Source organism: Scyliorhinus canicula, chromosome 24, assembly GCF_902713615.1.
Source record: "Scyliorhinus canicula chromosome 24, sScyCan1.1, whole genome shotgun sequence".
In the NCBI taxonomy this organism is placed as follows: Eukaryota; Metazoa; Chordata; class Chondrichthyes; order Carcharhiniformes; family Scyliorhinidae; genus Scyliorhinus; species Scyliorhinus canicula.
Genome location: NC_052169.1, coordinates 4,517,138 through 4,536,928, shown reverse-complemented (window position 1 = coordinate 4,536,928; position 19,791 = coordinate 4,517,138). Strand labels below are relative to the sequence as shown.

General features: G+C 43.8%; 1 protein-coding gene across 5 annotated transcripts in view; it reads right to left on the bottom strand.

Annotated features, from left to right (window-relative positions):
* Positions 1-19,791, bottom strand: part of ppip5k1a (diphosphoinositol pentakisphosphate kinase 1a) — a 149,821-nt gene that overhangs the window by 16,126 nt on the left and 113,904 nt on the right. Inside the window, exons 25-27 of one of the 5 annotated variants that reach the window (XM_038784072.1) lie at positions 15,484-15,609; positions 10,304-10,366; positions 7,901-8,080 (exon numbers count right to left, since the gene is read on the bottom strand). The exons of 1 other annotated variant lie outside the window; for it this stretch is intronic. In XM_038784072.1, the coding sequence (XP_038640000.1) occupies positions 7,901-8,080; positions 10,304-10,366; positions 15,484-15,609 (369 nt within the window). The remainder of the gene's footprint in view (positions 1-7,900; positions 8,081-10,303; positions 10,367-15,483; positions 15,610-19,791) is intronic. 3 more of the 5 variants (XM_038784073.1, XM_038784074.1, XM_038784075.1) reach the window with 3 other exon arrangements.

The window sequence follows — 19,791 nt, the reverse complement described above, 5'->3', positions numbered from 1 at the left end:
CTTCTGTAAGTAATACTGGAGGATCCTCATAATCCATCTGATGAAGCAGATACTGCCGTCTATTACAAATTGTGGCCTTTAATAAAATGGCTTCCCTAGATTTTAGGGTCAGAGCTCAAATGCATCTAAACAAATCACTGAGCTACGCACTCACAGATCTTTGCTAATGGAAGAAGGACCTTATACTAGTTGAAGAATCAACAATGTGATGACACTAAGAAGGGAAAAAAATCCATAGATATGGTAGAAAAAGGATCACCGAAGAGTGAACCCAAATCTCTCAAGGGTACAGACATTCCTGATGGTGACTTACCTGTGGCAGAAGCTAATAGACGATAACAGCCAGAACAAGCTCCTTAAAATCCTCAACAATGCAATCACCAATAGCTGGTAGAGAAAGCTGACCTGTGATCTGGCAGGGGCTCGCAAATCGGGCTCCATACCCCTTAACATCTTAGCAATATTCTACCAACCCTGCCACAAATCTACATTAGATGCATGGAATATCCGGTCAGCGATAAAAGGCCTCACCAATCAACACATTTGAAATGTTTAGAATTACCCTCGAGAGCTAATGGAGGCAATATTGAGTGAGATTGTAACTCACATAAAACCCATTTGCAGAGTTAAAATCAGGCCCAATGCCTCTAAATGACAGAAGGGGCTGGTTTAGTACAGGGCTAAATTGCTGGCTTTTAAAGCAGACCAAGGCAGGCCAGCAGCACGGTTCAATTCCTGTACCAGCCTCCCCAAATAGGCGCCGGAATGTGGTGACTAGGGGCTTTTCACAGTAACTTCATTTGAAGCCTACTTGTGACAATAAGCAATTTTCATTTCATTTTAATTTCAAGACGTTATTTACAGTTTCTTCAAACAATGAAAGAAAAAGTGAAACCCTCTCACTGTAAAAACGTGGGACTGGTCCATCCAACTTGTCTTGTGTATCACGATACTGAAACTTCCCAACCAACCCAGAAACCACATCATTGGGCCTCACGGTAGCAAAGGGCCTCACGGTAGCATGGTGGTTAGCATCAATGCTTCACAGCTCCAGGGTCCCAGGTTCGATTCCCGGCTGGGTCACTGTCTGTGTGGAGTCTGCACATCCTCCCTGTGTGTGCGTGGGTTTCCTCCGGGTGCTCCGGTTTCCTCCCACAGTCCAAAGATGTGCGGGTTAGGTGGATTGGCCATGCTAAATTGCCCGTAGTGTAAGGTTAATGGGGGGGATTGTTGGGTTACGGGTATACGGGTTACGTGGGTTTAAGTAGGGTGATCATTGCTCGGCACAACATCGAGGGCCGAAGGGCCTGTTCTGTGCTGTACTGTTCTATGTTCTATCTCCACGGTAAGGTCAAGAAGAGATCAAAAGCTCCAGCCAATTATTAGTGGAACAAAGATGTAGAAAACTGCTTTCCAATTCCGTTAGCTGATTGAAACCAGCCTAGAAGATCACTCGGACCCTAATTCATGTGCTATGGTACCTACCTCTTGTTCAGGGTGATTTCCTTCCAAGTCAGAAACAGGTCCCGTTCTCACTTGAAGGAAGTTGGCGAATCAGCATTCGCCGCATGAGCTAACACCGGTTCCTCAGATGCACCATTCCCTGGGAAAAGAACCACCTCCTAATATCTAAGCTAGTTCTGCCGTTCCATAACTGGAGATTATGCCCCCCCCGATCCACCCTAACCTACTTGGTTGAAGCAAATTCTCTACATGAAGACAATCTAATCCTTCATCATGTTGTGTACCCCAATCAAATCATCCAAGTATAAGCTTCTGTAAAGTACAGAGCTCCAGCTCTTTGAGCCTATCGGGGTAAATAAGATGCTTTAAACTGGGTTTCCTCATAGTAGACTTTTGTGATATTTTTCCCTCCTCTCCTGGTACTTCGAGTCTTCCTAAGGTAGAGTTCCCTAGGTGGCAGCCTCCAGTATCACATGTAAGTGACCATTCTTTGCACGTCCGTCCAAACAGCGAGCATACTCGTCAACTATGAAGGGGAATTAAAGCAAGCATTGTTCAACCCCCCATATTCAAAATGGTCAGTTTCCAGTATTGGGGGTGAAACAGGACACAGTGATGAGTTGATCTTTCTGCTCCCTGGGTCAGGGGTGCTGAATAAAGCTACTGTCCCAACTGAGATAAATGGACAGCGTCACAGAGGGAAAAATGGAAAATTGATCGTAATATTTAAACAATGCCTGCCATCATTTTTTAATTCAAAGAATCAGACAAAAATTATCTACCAAACTTGAACATAACTAAACTGTTACAGTATAATAATTCAATTAACACACGCACACAATTACTGCACTTTACAAGATTTGTACTAATATTACCATTCACAGGCTCAGTAACGAATAACTACTAACGCTAACCTAAGGACAGGCAGGGGTGAATGTTCGTACCATTGCACATTAAAACAAAAATGCGCTCAGAGCAAGATCATGAATACAGATAGCAAGTAAAATACACCAGCATGAAAGCCAACCAAATAATGATCACATCAATGTTAGTGCAAACCATTTAAAGCATTTACACTCCACAATCTGATAAGCTGGGTTTAGCTCACATCAGATGCACAGCATTTGTGTCATGCATGCAGTCCTAAGGAGGTGCCTGAGTGAAAACTGCAATAAAACCATACAACAGAAAATAATTATTCATGTACATCATAAACATGTATCCATAAACACACAATTACCAGGACTCATTCCACATGCAACATAGCTTATTTGGCCAGGAGTGAGCACTCAGGTGTTCCGCTGCAGAATTATTTTATGTGGATAAAATTGCTAAAGGCTGTGGAACAATTTTAAATTGGCTTGCACTGTCTCTTTTGCAATATGACAAAGCTAAACAAAGCAAGCAGATTAATAATGTGATTTTGAACCACCATTGGCCAAGTTCGCAAGAGATGCTAGTCCAGGTTGTGACCTACTCAGGGTTTATAATCAATAAGCACGTGTAAAGGCTGCAACTCTGCTCATTTTCTTTTGGGGGGGGGGGGGGAAGAGGTATATTCACATGGATAGAACCTGGGAATGGATTTTGGAGGGGATGGTAGAGTGGTGGCAACGTCCAGGAACCAGCAATCCAGACGTTGAGGCTAATGCTCTGGGAGGACATGGGCTCAAATCCCACCACGGCAGCTGGTGGAATATGAATGCAATTAATAAATCTGGATTATACAGCTAGTCTCAGTAACTGTGACCATGAGAATTAGCATTGACTGTTGTAAAGACCCACCTGGCGCACTGACCCAGTGTGGCCTACATGTGACTCCAGACCCACAGTGAAAGTCACTTCTTTACACGGTATGGTAGCACAGTGGTTAACACTGTTGCTTCACAGCGCCAGGGACCCGGGTTTGATTCCCGGCTTGGGTCACTGTCTGTGCGGAGTCTGCACGTTCTCCCAGTGTCTGCGTGGGTTTTCTCCGGGTGCTCCGGTTCCCTCCCGCATGCCCCGAAAGACGTGCTTGGACATTCTGAATTCTCCCTCAGTGTACCTGAGCAGGCGCCCGAATGTGGCAACTAGTGGATTTTCACAGTAACTTCATTGCAGTGTTAATGTAAGCCTACTTGTGACAATAATAAAGATTATCATAGAATCATAAAATTTACAGTGCAGAAGGCCATACGGCCCATTGGGTCTCTACCGGCCCTTGGAAAGAGCACCCTATCTAAACCCACACCTCCACCCTATCCCCGTAACTCAGTAACCCAGTAACTCCACCTAACCTTTTTGTGGACACCAAGGGCAATTTAGCATGGCCAATCCACCTAATCTGCACATCTTTGGACTGTGAGAGGAAACCGGAGCACCCGGAGGAAACCCACGCAGACACAGGGAGAACGTGCAGACTCCGCAAACAGTGACCTAAGCCGGAAATGGAACCTGGGACCCTGGAGCTGTGTAGCAACTGTTTTAACCACTGTGCAACCGTGCCCCCGAGGTATAGGTATGAATGACATTGAATGTTTACTCATCCTCACTATCTAGAGGAGAATAGTGGGAAGTAAAAGAAATGAGACACACTTGAGGAAATAAACTCAACGGTAATACTTGGTAAGGCTCACAAACAGGAACTCAACCAAGTTACAATGACCTTTTTCTGTGCGTACCTAACTGACCCAAACAGCGCCCCTTAGTCCCACACAGCAGCTATTCTGTAAGCTCGGCATGAGACCACTAACGTGGCGTCAAGTAAGCTGCTTTGTGCTGTGACGCAGGGCGACCGTTAATGGATAAACACTCTGCATGTTGAGTTCACATTGACTGACAGCCAGTAGAACAGCCTCATGCTCCTCACACTCATTAGGGGAGCTGGACATGGCTTTTATTTCTGGAAGGAAAATGGTCTGCCTGGAAGGTTCGGGAAACCAGATGAAATAAATGAAATGCTTTAGAAATAGTCAATGAAATAAATACTTGGAATTTGCACAGAAACAAAATCGGGTTGCAAAACAGAGTGATTGAGGCAAGAGAAGCTTCAAAGAAATAATAGTTTCAGCATCTAATTAAATAATTTAGGCTTCAAAACGAGATGCTGTCCAACGTGGGATTTGTTTATGGGGACGATATTGAGAGCTGTACGAAGGTGGTTGGAGGGGGAAACGCTACCTTCCTTACCAGAAAGCTGCCTGGGACAAAGGTAATTTTACCAGAGGAAAGGTAAATTGCACCAAAATGCAATCGTTGTTACGCTACGCCCCATTTTGAAACGTGATGAAAAGAGAAGACATACTGGCTTTTCCCCGCAGACAACAGCTATCCTGAAGCCTGCATGCACTTTGGGCGGGATTCTCTGGGCAATGGGATTTCCCATTGAAGCCACCGGGAAACCCCTGGGGTGCACTGCCAGTGGGAAAAGAGAATCCCCACGGCCGGAGAATTCTGGCTTCAGTATCCAACAACCATTTTGTTTAGAAAGTTTTTTTGGGGGGGAGGGGGGGAAAGAGGGAGGGAACTTATTTAGATCAGACCTTTTTTTCTCTCCTTGGACCTTATGGCGCTACTTGTAGACAAATCTTCTGGTCATTAATCTGCACATTAATCCTCCCCGAGTTTATGATTTTCTTCAGATGGCTTTCATTTCCCTGGGAGGCGAGTGCCAATTTCATTTGAATTAGTGAAAGCAGAACATTGCATTTGGAGTTAAGTGGGCAGAAGATATTCAGTAATGAATATAATGAAGTGGGTCGTACAATTATTGAATATTCATCAACACTCGCTGCCATTTTACACAAAACAGAATATTAAATGTTACTTAGCTGTACACCAGATTTTTCTATATTCCCCTTCGCCAAAGAAATGAGAAAGAGATCCAGGGATTTACAGGAATGCCTGAAGTTGATTTTTTTTAATTGGGATAATATTAATGGATTTTTCCTGCCCCTCTTCTCATCCGATTCCCATTGAGCTAAAGCTCTGCAGATGACAAGTACCTTCGAGTACTTTAACCAAGTGACCACTTTCCATTGGTGAGCCCAGAGAGAATGCTGATGATTTCCTTGGTCACGGCGGACGTGAGACCTGCCCTGAATATCTATGGAAGTGAACTTTCCGCAATTAGGCCGTGGAATTACACAGAAACCAGCCATTCTGCCTAAGAGGTCTATGCTGGCATCTACGCTCTAGACAAGGGCTCCTCCAACTCTCTTTCATCTGATCCAATCAACATATCCTTCTATTTCCTGTCTCCTTTCCCCTGAAATACATCTATGCTATCACCTCAACAACTCCATTTTGTAGTGAGTTCCACATTTAACTGCCCTCTCGAATTTCATGTTGGATTTATTAGTGACCATCTTTATATTTAAGGCTTATCCTTTTGGTCTGCCCCACAAGTGGAGGTATCGCCACATCTACCCCATCAAACCTCTTCTAACAAAATCTATCAGACCTCCCTGCAGCCTCTCTTCTAAAATAAAATGAGACAGGAGCCCCCGACTGTACAGCTTATCCTGATAGTTATAACTACCATTATTTAAAAAGAAAATTTAGAGTACTCAATGTTTTTTTTCCAATTAAGGGGCAATTTAGCGTGGCTGATGCACCTACCCTGCACATTTTTGGGTTATGGGGGTGAGACCCACACCGACAGTATGGGGAAAATGTGCAAACGCCACACCAACAGTGACCTGGGACCAGGATCGAACCCGGGTCCCAAGCGGCGTGAGGCAGTAGTGCTAATAGCCACTGCGCCACAACCATTATTTATTTTTCATTTTTTAATAAATTTAGTGTACCCAATTAATTTTTCCAATTAAGAGGCAATTGAGCGTGTTCAATCCACCTACCCTGCACATCTTTGGGCTGTGGGGCGAAACCCACACAAACATGGGGGGAATGTGCAAACTCCACGTGGACAGTGACCCAGAGCCGGGATCGAACCTGGGACCTCGGCGCCGTGAGGCTGCAGGGCTAACCCACTGTGCCACCGTGCTGCCCTACACCATTACCATTACGACTGACATTCCTGAACTTCACTCCAGCTCCTCCCTTGCCCCCTCTCCCATTGTAGAGCAACGGAGCGTAGCAGCAGCCTTGACTGAAATTTGATAACTTAGTAAGAAAATGCTAGAGGCCGAACATAGAGCTTCTAGGTCTTCAAGGATCAATTATATAGTGACATTACCCTGAGCCATTAGGAGAGTTTACAAAAATCGGTAGGCCCTTAATATGTGACCTGTGTTCAGAGATTTGATGTAACACAGATGTTGGGTTTCTATGTTCCCATCTATATGGTTGTGATGCCATAGTTACCAGGCTGGGATCAAAACCAATGCAGAAATAAAAAGTGATTTGCTTTGAATTAAACCCAGCAAACATTTCACTTAATAACTCATGCCTGAAATGGATTTAATGTAGAATATTTATTTCTGATTACTTTGCATTCACTTTGCTAAGTACTATTGATTTCAACTTAAAATTTGGAGGGCTGAGCAACTTTTTTCCGCTTTGGTCATTTATCATCAGTTTTGATTCCATTCCCTCTATTTTACTTCTGGGGAGAAGAGTGGGAAACATTTCTCCGTATTGATCGCTGACAAATCCGTGCCAACAGTTAGCATTTAACATCAAACACAATAGCTCAAAGCTTGCTGAAAAAAAAGAGCCAGGCACACAATCAAAATAAAACATAAAAGCGTATCAGCTCCCTTCGCTCGAAAGCCGCCAATGTGAACTGCAAGGCTCTGCCGTTGGACACCCCAAGTAGCCTACACCGTGCAGTGTCGGAGGAGGCGAAACACGGTCGCGGTTAACAACCACTTCTTCCAAAACAGACAACGCCTCATCGTTTCCACCAATTAAAAATCAGACTCGCAATTACCCAGTAATTAAAGTACAATTTTTCTTCACGCTGATAATTAGCTCTGGTGAGAAACCTGCAAACACCACAGAAGAGGCTGGGAATACAGGAAATAAACAAGCTAACATTGTCGGCGCGGTCCTTCCGTCAGGGCCGTGACAGGCTCCCGGGAAGGGTCTGCCACTGGAATGTTTGCTTGTCTTTTTTCTTTTGCATTTCCATCATTTTCTGTTGAGAATCAGCATCCTTGGGGGTCTTGCAATCAGCAACGTGCGATTGCACAGTGGCGAAATAGAAGGAATTTCAGTCGATGCGCAGTCTGACTTTTAACTTGTAAACGTGCCCGACCATTGTGTTAGTAGCGAGGATTTTTCCATCCACAATTCAAAACCTAGCAAGCGCTTTCAGTTAAAAGACTGCGCGGGTGGTGGTGGGGGGGGATTTACTTCCCCCATCACCCCCTCCGATTTTGTCTTGGCCAAGCTCACTTGGGTCCAAATCTGCAAGCTGCCTCATAGCTGCAATGGCCCGAAACAAGATTCATCCACAGTCGACCATGCAGCAGTAAGGTGCAGGTGATACCGTAGAGGCAGTTGATATCATCCTGCCCAGAGATGAGCCAGTTCTTGAAGAGGCGAATGTGATATGAGCACTGGTGGAGGTGCCGGGCCACGGCACCGTCAAGGGCCAGGTTCTGTGCAAAACTGTAATCAGCTGAAAACCGCCTCAGCAACTGTGCCACGTGGTGATTGTCCAGCAAGTCTAGGGAATGGCATCAGTAGAAAGAAAAAAAAAGATCAAAATAAAAGCACCAAAAAAAAAAGAGGACACAAGTTACCATCATTATTACCACTTTAAGGAAAAGGCATTTGTAAGAATCTGAAACAGCAAAGAAAAGAATGAACCCAGACGAAGACAGAACAACAATAACCTGCTGATCTCAACCCTGACCCAAAAGAATATACATTAATATCTCTCAAAGTAAAAATCGGAAAGAAAAAGATACTTGCATTTATTTACTGCCCGATTATATCATCAAAACATCTCAAGGCGCATCAATTGTTTTTGCGGCAGACTTTTATAGGCAAACATAGCAATCGCATTATCATCTAGATCCAAAAGTCAACCATGCTGGTTGATGGACGAATATTGAATATCCTTTTTTTCTTTTCCAGTGCCTAAAGATCTTTCCACACTCAACTGAACAGACAATGGAGCCTCCAGTTCAACATCTCATCGGCTAGATGGCACCCATGGCATTGCAGAGCTCCCCTGGCACTGCACCAAAGTGTCAGTCTGCTTTTCGCCATGCTGATTGAGGAATGAATATCAGCCAGCATATTGAAATAGTGTTGCAGGGGCTTTCATGCCCGTCTGAAAGCCGACTGGTCCAGTGCGGGGGGGGGGGGGGGGGGGGGGGGGGAGAGAAAGAACGGGACGGGGGGCGGAGGGGTATGGAGACATTTGCACTCTCTGTCTGATGATTGTTTTGTTTTATTCAGAAATGAAATCTTAGCTCCAAAACTATAAACACTTACGTCTGTCAAACTTCCACTGTGACGCAAGTGAATGAAAACAAATGGTGTAGCGTAAAGACGTTAGATGAGAACATGATTAGTTACAATCTGTGCAACCATACCCTGGTGCTACATTCAGAAGGGGAGAAATTTGGGCGGGAGGGGATGTATTAACTTGTGGAGCAAAGCCCATGCTTTATTTATGCAGTTATCTGGGACATCGGGGTCAGGAGTCGAACAGAGTTTGTAAATAAAGTTCCAGGTGCAAACACCAGCAAGAAGTGGGAGTGAGACAATTTGAACAATTGAGAGGTATGCAATGCACACTTCCAAGTTTTACTTTTCTTTAGTGTATCGAGTGTGAAAGTGAAAAGAAGGCACATGCAGACCGTGAGAAGACACTGCATATGATTAAATGAGGAGAGAGGAGTGATAGGGGATCTCGATGACTTTGCCGATGTAACATATTCAGCAGAACACCACTTCCGAGAACAAATCAACCATTGTATCAGAAGTATCTGAACCAGGTTTTCTCAATCTATTCGGTGCGGCGACAACTGCTGGGGTGTTACATATATTTTCTGCCTCCTGTCTTAGATTATATGCAAGAGAAAATAAATGGGCAGCAATATACTCGAATTGCTGACCGAGGTTTAATTTCTACTCCTGTGCAATTGTTAGCTTGATTTTATCTTCTACCTGGTGCAAGAGTTGGGCTCGAAGTTCAATTATAATCCCTCCTCGGCCAAAGGCACCATCTTATTGGGATACCGTGATTTAGCCTCCAGCGCCCCTCCATTACTCCACCTATAGTGAGAGCCTGCCCCCGTCACAAGAGATGTATTTTTAAAAATCAGATGTCGGAACTAGAGGTTCAATCGATTACTGCCCATCCCACTCCCCCCTCCTTCCTATGTCACCAATATCGATTGTTAAGTCAGCAGAATGGCCTCTTCGAGCAGGAGTTGATCCTTATTGGTGACCTTCACCACCAAGGACCCATTTGATAGTGAAACCTGGCCATGCATCACGAAACCTGCAAAAAATAGTCAAGTTCTCTGATGGTTAGCTGGACAGTGAAGTGAAATCAGGAGGTGGAGATGGTTGCCAGTCAGAGGTTTCGAAGCTGGTGAAATGGAGTGATTGACAGGTACGATTGCTATTCTAAACTGATGGAGGTTTCATCAAAAAGAAAAGTCATCAACTTAAGAAAAAAAGGTTAAGAATGTGTGGATTTGTTCTCCATATTAAAGTGGAATCATTTAAAAAGATTTCGGTGTGGTGATGCTGAAGTAATGAAAAAAAATAATAAGGGGGGGGGGGGGGGGAAAAACAAAAATTGAGAAAAGAAAGATTGGAGTGGACATTTAAAAGATTTTAAAAAGCACAAGTGCATTTAAGAACCATGCAAAAAAAAAAAATCAAAAAGTTAAGATTGTAAAAGATAATTGAAAAGAAGCAAACATACCATTAGTCGGATGCTTTGCAAACGAGACAGAAAATCTTTTAACGGCTGGCATAGATAACATTTCTGAGGAAACAAAAAGGACTGAAGTTAAAACTAACACTGCAGTTTTAACGCAGAACGTCTCACATCACATGAGCGGGTGGTGACTCCTTAGAAGAAAGATGCAACCCCAATTCTTTCACATTGGGGCCTCCTGTTTAAACATTCCCCCCTTTGGTGGTGCTGCTAGGGGAGAAGGCTGGATTACCCTGCATGGATTGCGCTGCCCCTGAACTTAACTATTCGGGGGGATGTTTAGCCTGCATTAAGGCTGACAATGCATCTTTTTCTACGTCCATCCAACCAAATGTTTCTGCTGTGACCAGGCACAATCCTCTTCCTTTAGGGAATGGACGCAAAAGCCGGTTTGAGTATCAAAAGTCTTATGCCCAAGATTTGGGGGGGGGGGCGGCGGGGGAAGTGGGGTGGTGAGAACAGTTCAAAATGTAAACAGGCTCAAAAATTTCAAAAATGTAAATGGGTACTTTAAACAGCACAGTTCCCAAATGCCATATCTGAAGAGTCAGGTTTCCTTTGCGGTGCCTGGTATTGGCATGTCAACTATATTGAGAATGGTCAGACCTGCTACACTTTTATACTCACGCCGCAGTTCTGTATTTGGTATACCGGCAATGTAGCCTGTTGTTGGAAAAACTGGAATACCTCCAGACAATGGTTGCGTTCCAGGAGCAGTACAAACAGTGGCAGTACAAAGTCTGCCCTTCAGCAAAACAAGGTGAAATTAAGACGTCCCTCCTAGCCCATCGTTTTACTGTTACGGACTGTCCCATTTGCTTCCCATTAAGTAAATTAAAAACTGCCTTGCTGCAGAATGGCACTCATTGCATGCATTTGAATCACTTGTGCAGAGATGTATCACTCCATGGGGAAGGTGAGCAGAGGCCTGTCTCATCATTTGTCCCTTTGTCATTAAGACATTGGCAGTGTCACTGCACTAGGAAGGCAGCTAGAGTTGCCTATACCTGGCACTGAGTCAGCGATAGTAAACACCACTGAATTTTCCCATGCTCTCACAGGAGAGTTCCCAATGTAAATCCAATCTCCATGGTAGCTTACGATTCCTTGAGGCATCTTCTGAAGCAGCTAATCAATTAGTGTTAACATCTTTCATTTACTGGAGACTGGAATAAGAATGAGAGCGAGAGAGAGAGAGAGAGAGGGCAAAACTGATCACTGCATATTTTCTCCATGACTGGAATGATCGCTACCAAATGTGTTAGGTTGCCAAACGTAGAACTGTGGTCACAATGAGCGGGATGATGCAATAAAAAAATAATGTAGAAGACAACTCGGACTTTGACATGCACCAACTGACCAGACCACTGGCTAGCACGAAAACTGAAGATGGAAATGCTCAAACTAACCCCAGTGCAGGGGGGTTTTACTGTTAGTGGTTACCCTCTTCTGCTGACTCTTGCTGAGATACCATCTCATGGTTCCCCTTTGCCAAGTGACTGGTTTTAACAGCGTATCTAACGAAAGGGGACGTCGCAGTCGAGTTGACCCTCTTTTTGTCTAACGGCCTCTTATGCAGGTTCCCAGTAAGGCACAAAAACACAACCTAACGCACGTGCACATGGACACAACATACAGATTCCAGTAAGAATGACTGAACAGTGATCAGGAGTGTCCCTTCTCCCACCAATGCTCATGGAGGATAACCGTGGCGCCCCTACTGCTGCCCTAGATTTGATCCAGCCCCAGTGAGCACAGTATGGACCAGAGATTTAGTGCGGCTCCGCTATTAACTACATTAATCACCTGACCTACTCTATTTGGTGAGCACAGCTTGGGCAGCAATCAGCCCTAAATTTTCCACTCCAGCCAGAATTTACTGGAGGCTGGATAACGACCATTACCGATACACGGATCTTTAATCATTCACTTTGAAATTCAACTTCAATCCTTGTCCTGAGAATGGAAAATCCTGTCAGGGATTAAGTGTTGCCGAGCCGGTCAATCAATCCACATTAATATTATTATTCCTTCTGATGATGAATTGCTTTGAAAAAAAAAAGTTTGTACAGTATTAGAGCTTAAGCCAACTTGGATTAGTTCCCTGATTTCTGGGTTCAATAGGTTCACCTGTCAGTGTGAGTGAGCTCTGCAAACCAGCTCATCACCTGCTGGGTGGGAGCTCGAAGCGCTTAAAAAGATCCAAAACATTTTAATCAGAAGGGCAAAGAATCCGAAGGAGGAAGATAATAAAAAAAACACAACTTTAGAGCTTTATGAAGGGGTGGCAAAAAGCTGCAGAGTCACAAAGGGATAAACTTAAGAGAAAGCACGGATAAGGAAGAGAGGGAAAGGATGGCAGGAATACTGCAGATGTTTCCTTCTCCAAGGTCGTAAAAAAGTGTAAACTAAAATATCCCAGACACACATTTCTGTTGCCCTGTTCCAAGTTATTAATCAAGATGAATTCTGCCGTTACCCTTACTGATGGCGTATATCCTATGATTTAGCAAAGCCGAGCTTTAAAGTCAGTGTGTGTTTTTAATTAGTGGAAGGTTGCAACATTACAATCAGCTTTCAGGAACTCAAACTACCACTTTTTAAAGGTGGGGTTTGCAATATAATTATCCCACGTGCACTCGTTGAAGGATCTAACACAGCTCGGCACACCTCTCCCTGTCGCACAGTTGCTTTCTTCACTCATATCGTCTCCATGGGTGTGTAAGGAAGATACAAGTCAAGCCCAAAACTTCAGTGTACAACAGGCCATTCTTTACAGGGCAGGAGAGTTGGCATCAGCATTTCCTGGAGGTGTGAAGCTCCATATAAAAACATATTTACAAAACAAACCTGATAAAAATTATTCACGTGTTTTAGCTAACAGCAAGATTTCTTAAATCCTCGGTTGTTACACCAGCACAATTAAGACTTTGCCATTATGTTGTCAAAATTGGACATAGCCTATGTAGCAGGGAGACTTTCCTTCAAACACTGGAACAATATGTACCACTATTGCAAAGTGTGTGTAAGTTTAGCACCAAGGAGAAGTCAAAGGATAACTCATGACAGACCAAAGAAGAGTTAAATCTCACCTGAAAACATTACCAAAGCTGCACAGTGTAAATAATGACGGGCAAACTTTATCTTGCAGCGGAATCCATTTCCATTGGCAGCCGAAAGATCTTTAGCTCTATTTAGTCTACTCTACTGATGTTTGCATTCATTTATTCAACTCAAGCATCCTGCACACTGTCAAAACAACAGATTACAGTTTTTCACGAACTGAAATACTAGTATCTACAGAGGATTATAACCAAGCGATAATGAATATTGGACATGAATTAGTGAGACACTGCATAAACGAGATGTGTGTGAATGCAACAGCAGTCAATGGCTGCCTTGCGAGATGGCATTCTCCGTTCCTGCATTCCTGACACATCCATAATATACTCTCCCACTGAAACAGTTTGAAATATCTTACTAACAGATTGTCAAACGTTCTCACATTGCAATCAACAAAATGTCAAGCTGGCAAAACAGCTTACCTTCCCCAGGAACAAGTGCAAGTCTGTAGTATAATCCAACAGAGACTGGTATATCGATTAATTTGGAGATAATTAGGGGTGGGATATAAACGCTGCCAGTGACACCCACATCTCAGGAATGAATAAATACATTTTATAAAAAATCACTTCGTTCTTTATAGATCTCAGGACCCACCTGAATTTTATTGTATTTCAGCTTAACTTTTGCCCCACTTAAAACAAATATTAAGCAGGCTTTGGAAAAGCAGGTAACACAATCCTACACCCATGCAAACACACATGCATCAGAGTTCTTATAACACAGGGAAGAAATTGAAAACTGGCAGTATAACTCTGGTCAGTTGGCTCCACATCGCACTTTGCAGGCACCAGTGGCAAAACTCGACCCTGACATTAACAAATATTATTATAGTAAATTTTCTGCTTGCTCCTAGCCCTTGCATCTCAAGAAAGAGCCACCACTTAAGACTATCAGTCAGACTCTGTATCCTGCTGACAGTGAAATCCATTACTCAATTGATTGGCGAAAGAGACTAAATTATTTTTATCAAGCTCTAAAATACACATTCACTAATTCAGTATTTAATTCAGTGAACCAGAGAGCCGATTACTCTTCAAACTGTATAACCGTGAGGTTCCGTTTCTTAATTTCTTCCCTCTCCTCCAGTGCTTCACTGGCTATCCTGAAGGCACCGACTCTTTTTGGAGTACAGTACCAAGGTCCCCTTGGCCGAGTAGCCAGTTTCCACCCCCTGAGCTAAGGTGGTGACCCAATAAGTTATTCAACTGGAAAGGGCATCGAGGCAGAGCCTGTAAACCAGACCAGAGTCAAAACGTAGGAGAATGATGGTTGACTACAGGGCATCCAAAACACTAGCTGAGGCCTTCCAGCTCGACTAAGCATTAGGGGTTGAGCCTAAAGACCTTAATTCCATTTCACAGCACATTTGACAGCGCAGACAATTGTAGTCCGCGGTTTGTGTGAGGGCCTGATCGATTGATCAGTTTCCTGCTTCCCTTTCTCAAAATGTCCTTCAGTTAATTAACCGTTGGCAATTTAAGAAATACTACCATGTTGACCATAAAACAAGGGGGCTCTTTCTATGTGGCCATGCACCAAAAATGAGATAATGCTCAGAAACAGCCATGGCAATTTAAGACATTACTGGAAGCTCTCAGCAAGTTATTTCTCAAGGTATTGATTAGTCGATGCACTTACTAAATCAAAAAGCGTTTTTGGGAAAATATTGCCACAATGAGTGGTATTACTGGATTGCACCATTGAATTCAACTGCCCTGCTGTTTTATTGGAGGTATTTAATGTAACTGGGTCAACGCTTCTTAAAATTGTATGCGGGGAAATTGGATATGCTGCTCACATCATAATATCACCATGCGTAATTGTGGGCTCACATGATAATATCACAGAGGGTTGGAGTACAATCAGGGAGGAACTACTGGCTAGGAGTTGAAAAGTCCCTGGTAATTTTTTTAATCCACCTCTCCTCCCTAGAATAAGATATTTCTACTGAAAGAATAAGAGTAGTCTAAAGATGCATCATTTGGATTTCTCCCAGCATTGTCGAAGCAGCAAATTGAAAACAATTCTCAACAACCTACCATCCTTCAGAGAAAAGTAACTGGAGCCACTTTTTCTGCGGTGCGAGCGGGCGTAGTCTTGGAGGTTAGGGGCACTAGAGGAGCCACCAAGTACTGTGGTACTGAACAAACCAGCACACTGGGAACCTGCACACGAGATGGTTAGGCGTTAGGTCCAAAAAAAAAAGGTTTAGTAACAATTCCCCATGCTACATGCCTTTTTGAGATGCAATACACATTCATGCAGGACAGACGAGGGATAATTTTTGAAACAACATCCAGAAACATTGCAGAATTTCAGTCTGAGAAGTTAGAGATCATGTTAGTTGTTTGTTTATATTTTAAAAAAGTGAAGGTAAACTTCATTCATTACAGATGTCCAAGAACAGCAGTCCCCGACTGCACCCACAACCAGTTGACAGACCTCTAACCAACCCAGTATTTCACATTTGTTTCAGCTCAATACGTTCGCCAAACAGAAAGCCAAGAGCAGAAGCACTGAATCGGTACATATGGTCCCTCAGCATGTTTTCACCATCTATGTAGACAGTAAACATTTCAGCAGCCTAATCAAATCTAGACCTTATAGGAACTGAAGTTCATTTAGCCCCTCAAGTCTGTCGCTAATCAAAGTTGATCTATACCTTAATTCCATCTAGCCACCTTGGGTTCATAGCCCTTGCTACATTTTATTTTATTTTTTAAAATAAATTTAGAGTACCCAATTAATTTTTTCCAATTAAGGGGCAATTTAGCGTGGCCAATCCACCTACTCTGCACATCTTTGGGTTGTGGGGGCGAAACCCACGCAAACACGGGGAGAATGTGCAAACTCCACACAGACAGTGACCCAGAGCCGGGATCGAACCTGGGACCTCGGCGCCGTGAGGCAACAGGGCTAACCCACGGCGCCACCGTGCTGCCCTCTTGCTACCTTTTATTAACAATTATCTATTAATCTCAGTTTTGATATTTCCAATTGGCCTCTTGGCCGTGACAGCTTTTGGGGGAGAAAGTTCCAGATTTTCACTACCCTGTGCCTGGAGAATTGCTTTCCAACATCACCCTCACGTGGGCTAGCTCTAATTTTAAAGTGGTGCCCTCTTGATCCGCACTCCCTCGCCAGGGCAAATAGTTTACCTCTAGCTACCTTATTAATTCCTTCCCTCTTCAAGTGCAGTGTCTTGTTGGTATGTGAATCCCTGGGTCCTGATGGTGTCTGGTTCCTCGGGTACAATGCTCTCCGGCAGCTCACCCATGAGGCCATCCCATGAGCTTCTGCGGCTATATAACGAGGAGCGTGCAAGATGATCTAAATCCTGACATCACTCAATGGTCACTTTTTGGCAGTGGTCACAAAACAGCAAGCAGTGTTGGGGGGGGGACAACCTGGAAGATTAAAATTGTCGGTCCCGTAGAAGAGTCATTTGACTCAAAACATTAACTGTTTCTCTCTCCACAGACGCTGTCAGTCCTGCCGAGTTTTTTTTAGTTCAGATTCTGAATTAAAACTGTCTGCTCCCTTTTCAGGTTTGGCTGTGCCTGCTATTTATAACACTGCTATTTATAACACTTTACAAATTAACACATTTTGCCAAAAGATGCATTGTTTTAATAAATGGGGTGTAAAAAAAATACAGCTAAAAGAAAACTAGGGCATGATTTTAAAAATAAAACAACTTTATAACATGAATAAGTAATGATTTAATATTTAACCTGAAGTGGTGAAAAAAGAGTCAAAGCAATCTCTGCAATATAATGCAAGGTGTAATCTTACAATGCCAGTTTCTCAACTGGCACAAGGATAGCAGGAGACATCATTTCGAATACCGCACAACATCCTATTTTTAAATCCCACTTCTTGATGTCATATATTTCTAGCAACCTTTTACACTGTAAACCTCCATGTCAATGTTTCCCAATTGATTTTGCCATGACTAATATCACAATGTCGTTACAAGATCTGGCCACTAGCTGGACATACGAAGGGAGTTTGTTCTGTCTCTCCCCAACTCCAGTCACCATCTTGTGCACATATACAGATATAAAAATGTACTAATTATTTCAACAGCCACTAATTAAAAGTTATGACAACAAACAATATTTGGTATTAATTTCTGTAACTCAAATTCTCAGTTTCGTAAATCTAGTTTATTTGATAACAACCACAGCATTGATTTCTCCTCTCCAGTAGTGCTGGTTCCTGCTGGTATTGTTTCACAGGTGAATCAGGCTCTCTGGTACCTTGATTACAAAATCCAGATGCTGAGAACTATCTAGTTATTCACCGATGAAAACGTCACAATTTGAATTTGTCCTCCATATGTCACACAAGCATTTCCAGCACTGATTGACAGGAGTGGGAACTTTGGTTGAATTTTATCCCCTTCTCCTCCCCGCCCAATTGTAGATCAGCTAATTTGCCACTAACGAGGATAGAACAAAGGATGTTCCTTTCCTGTCTGACTTACTGCCACTTACCCAAGGGGCTGGTTTAGCTCACTCAGCTAAACGCTGGCTTTTAAAGCAGACCAAGGCAGGCCAGCAGCACGGTTCGATTCCCGTACCAGCCTCCCCGGACAGGCGCCGGAATGTGGCGACTAGGGGCTTTTCACAGTAACTTCATTGAAGTGTACTCGTGACAATAAGCGATTTTCATTTCATTTTCAAGTGAGCAATGATCTGTGGGCTGAAACCTGTCAGTGGGAAATAGACAACTTTAGCAATACTGAGTTTTAGACAACATAGACATAGCAAAATCCTTAAAATTTGATATTTTTGCAAGATTCCTATCCCAAGAGGAACGGGTCCAATAGTAAAATGTATCTATTGTGACAGCATGAAATTCCTCAGCTATTTTCTTCTTCTGCCTGCAAACTATTTACCCACCCAGAGGACAAATAAAAAAGCGGCTTCCAATCTACTAGCTGTATGGGAGTTCAATGCTGGATAACTCGCTCTGCCTTAGAGAAGTTTTAGGACTGAATTTTTTTTCTTTAACAGTCTCAGCAATTCAAAAGTATTTTACAGTATGAAGTGCCTGAAGACATATCAGTGAATGATAAACACCACACAATACAAATACAGCTCCACTTTCTTTCCACCTGTGACAGCGTCATCAAGATGGTAACTTGGGAATTGGAGGGTCAAGGAACCCAAAACACCATGATGATTTGGACACCGATACTCTAATGTCCTCAGATATTGCCCAGGACCAGCAGACTACATTTTGGCTAACAGAAAAGGCTGGTGCGTTAGTCCGGTGATGATCAGCTCTCACAGTAGCACAGTTGCTTCACAGCTCCAGAGTCCCAGGTTCCATTCCTGGCTTGGATCACCGTGCGGAGTCTGCACGTTTTCCCCTTAGCTGCGTGGGTTTCCTCTGGCTGCTCTGGTTTCCTCCCACAATCCAAAGATGTGCAAGTTAGGTGGATTGGCTATGCGGTTAGGTGGGGTTTCGGGATAGGATGGAGGTGTGTCGATAGGATGGAGGTGTGTGGATTGAGTGAAGGTGTGTGGATAGGGTAGAGGTGTGTGGATAGGGTAGAGGTGTGTGGATAGGGTAGAGGTGTGTGGATAGGGTGGGGTGTGTGGATAGGGTGGAGGTGTGTGGATAGGGTGGAGGTGTGTGGATAGGGTGGAGGTGTGTGGATAGGGTGGAGGTGTGTGGATAGGGTGGAGGTGTGTGCTTGGGTGTGTTGCTCTTTTCAAGGGCCGGTGCAGACTTGATGGGCAGAATGACCTCCTTCTGCACTGTAAATTCTATGAAATTTCTTACTATGTCCCATCCAAAGTCCTTTCAAGAGGAAGTGAAATTGAAATTGTGGGCAGTACGGTAGCATTGTGGATAGCACAATCGCTTCACAGCTCCAGGGTCCCAGGTTCGATTCCGGCTTGGGTCACTGACTGTGCGGAGTCTGCACATCCTCCCCGTGTGTGCGTGGGTTTCTTCCGGGTGCTCCGGTTTCCTCCCACAGTCCAAAGGTGTGCAGGTTAGGTGCATTGGCCATGATAAATTGCCCTTAGTGTCCAAAATTGCCCTTAGTGTTGGGTGGGGTTACTGGGTTGTGGGGATAGGGTGGGGGTGTTAACCTTGGGTAGGGTGCTCTTTCCAGGAGCCGGTGCAGACTCGATGGGCCGAATGGCCTCCTTCTGCACTGTAAATTCTATGTAAAATGTTCAAATATCCCCTTATTGGCCAGGTCATAGTTGCATTAGTTACCTGCTCCCTTTCTCAATTGCTTGTTATCTGGTCAGAGTGATTGTGCAGCATCAGATGGAGTTCCACACCGTGACACAATCCCATTTTACACTGGGTTGTGAATGCAT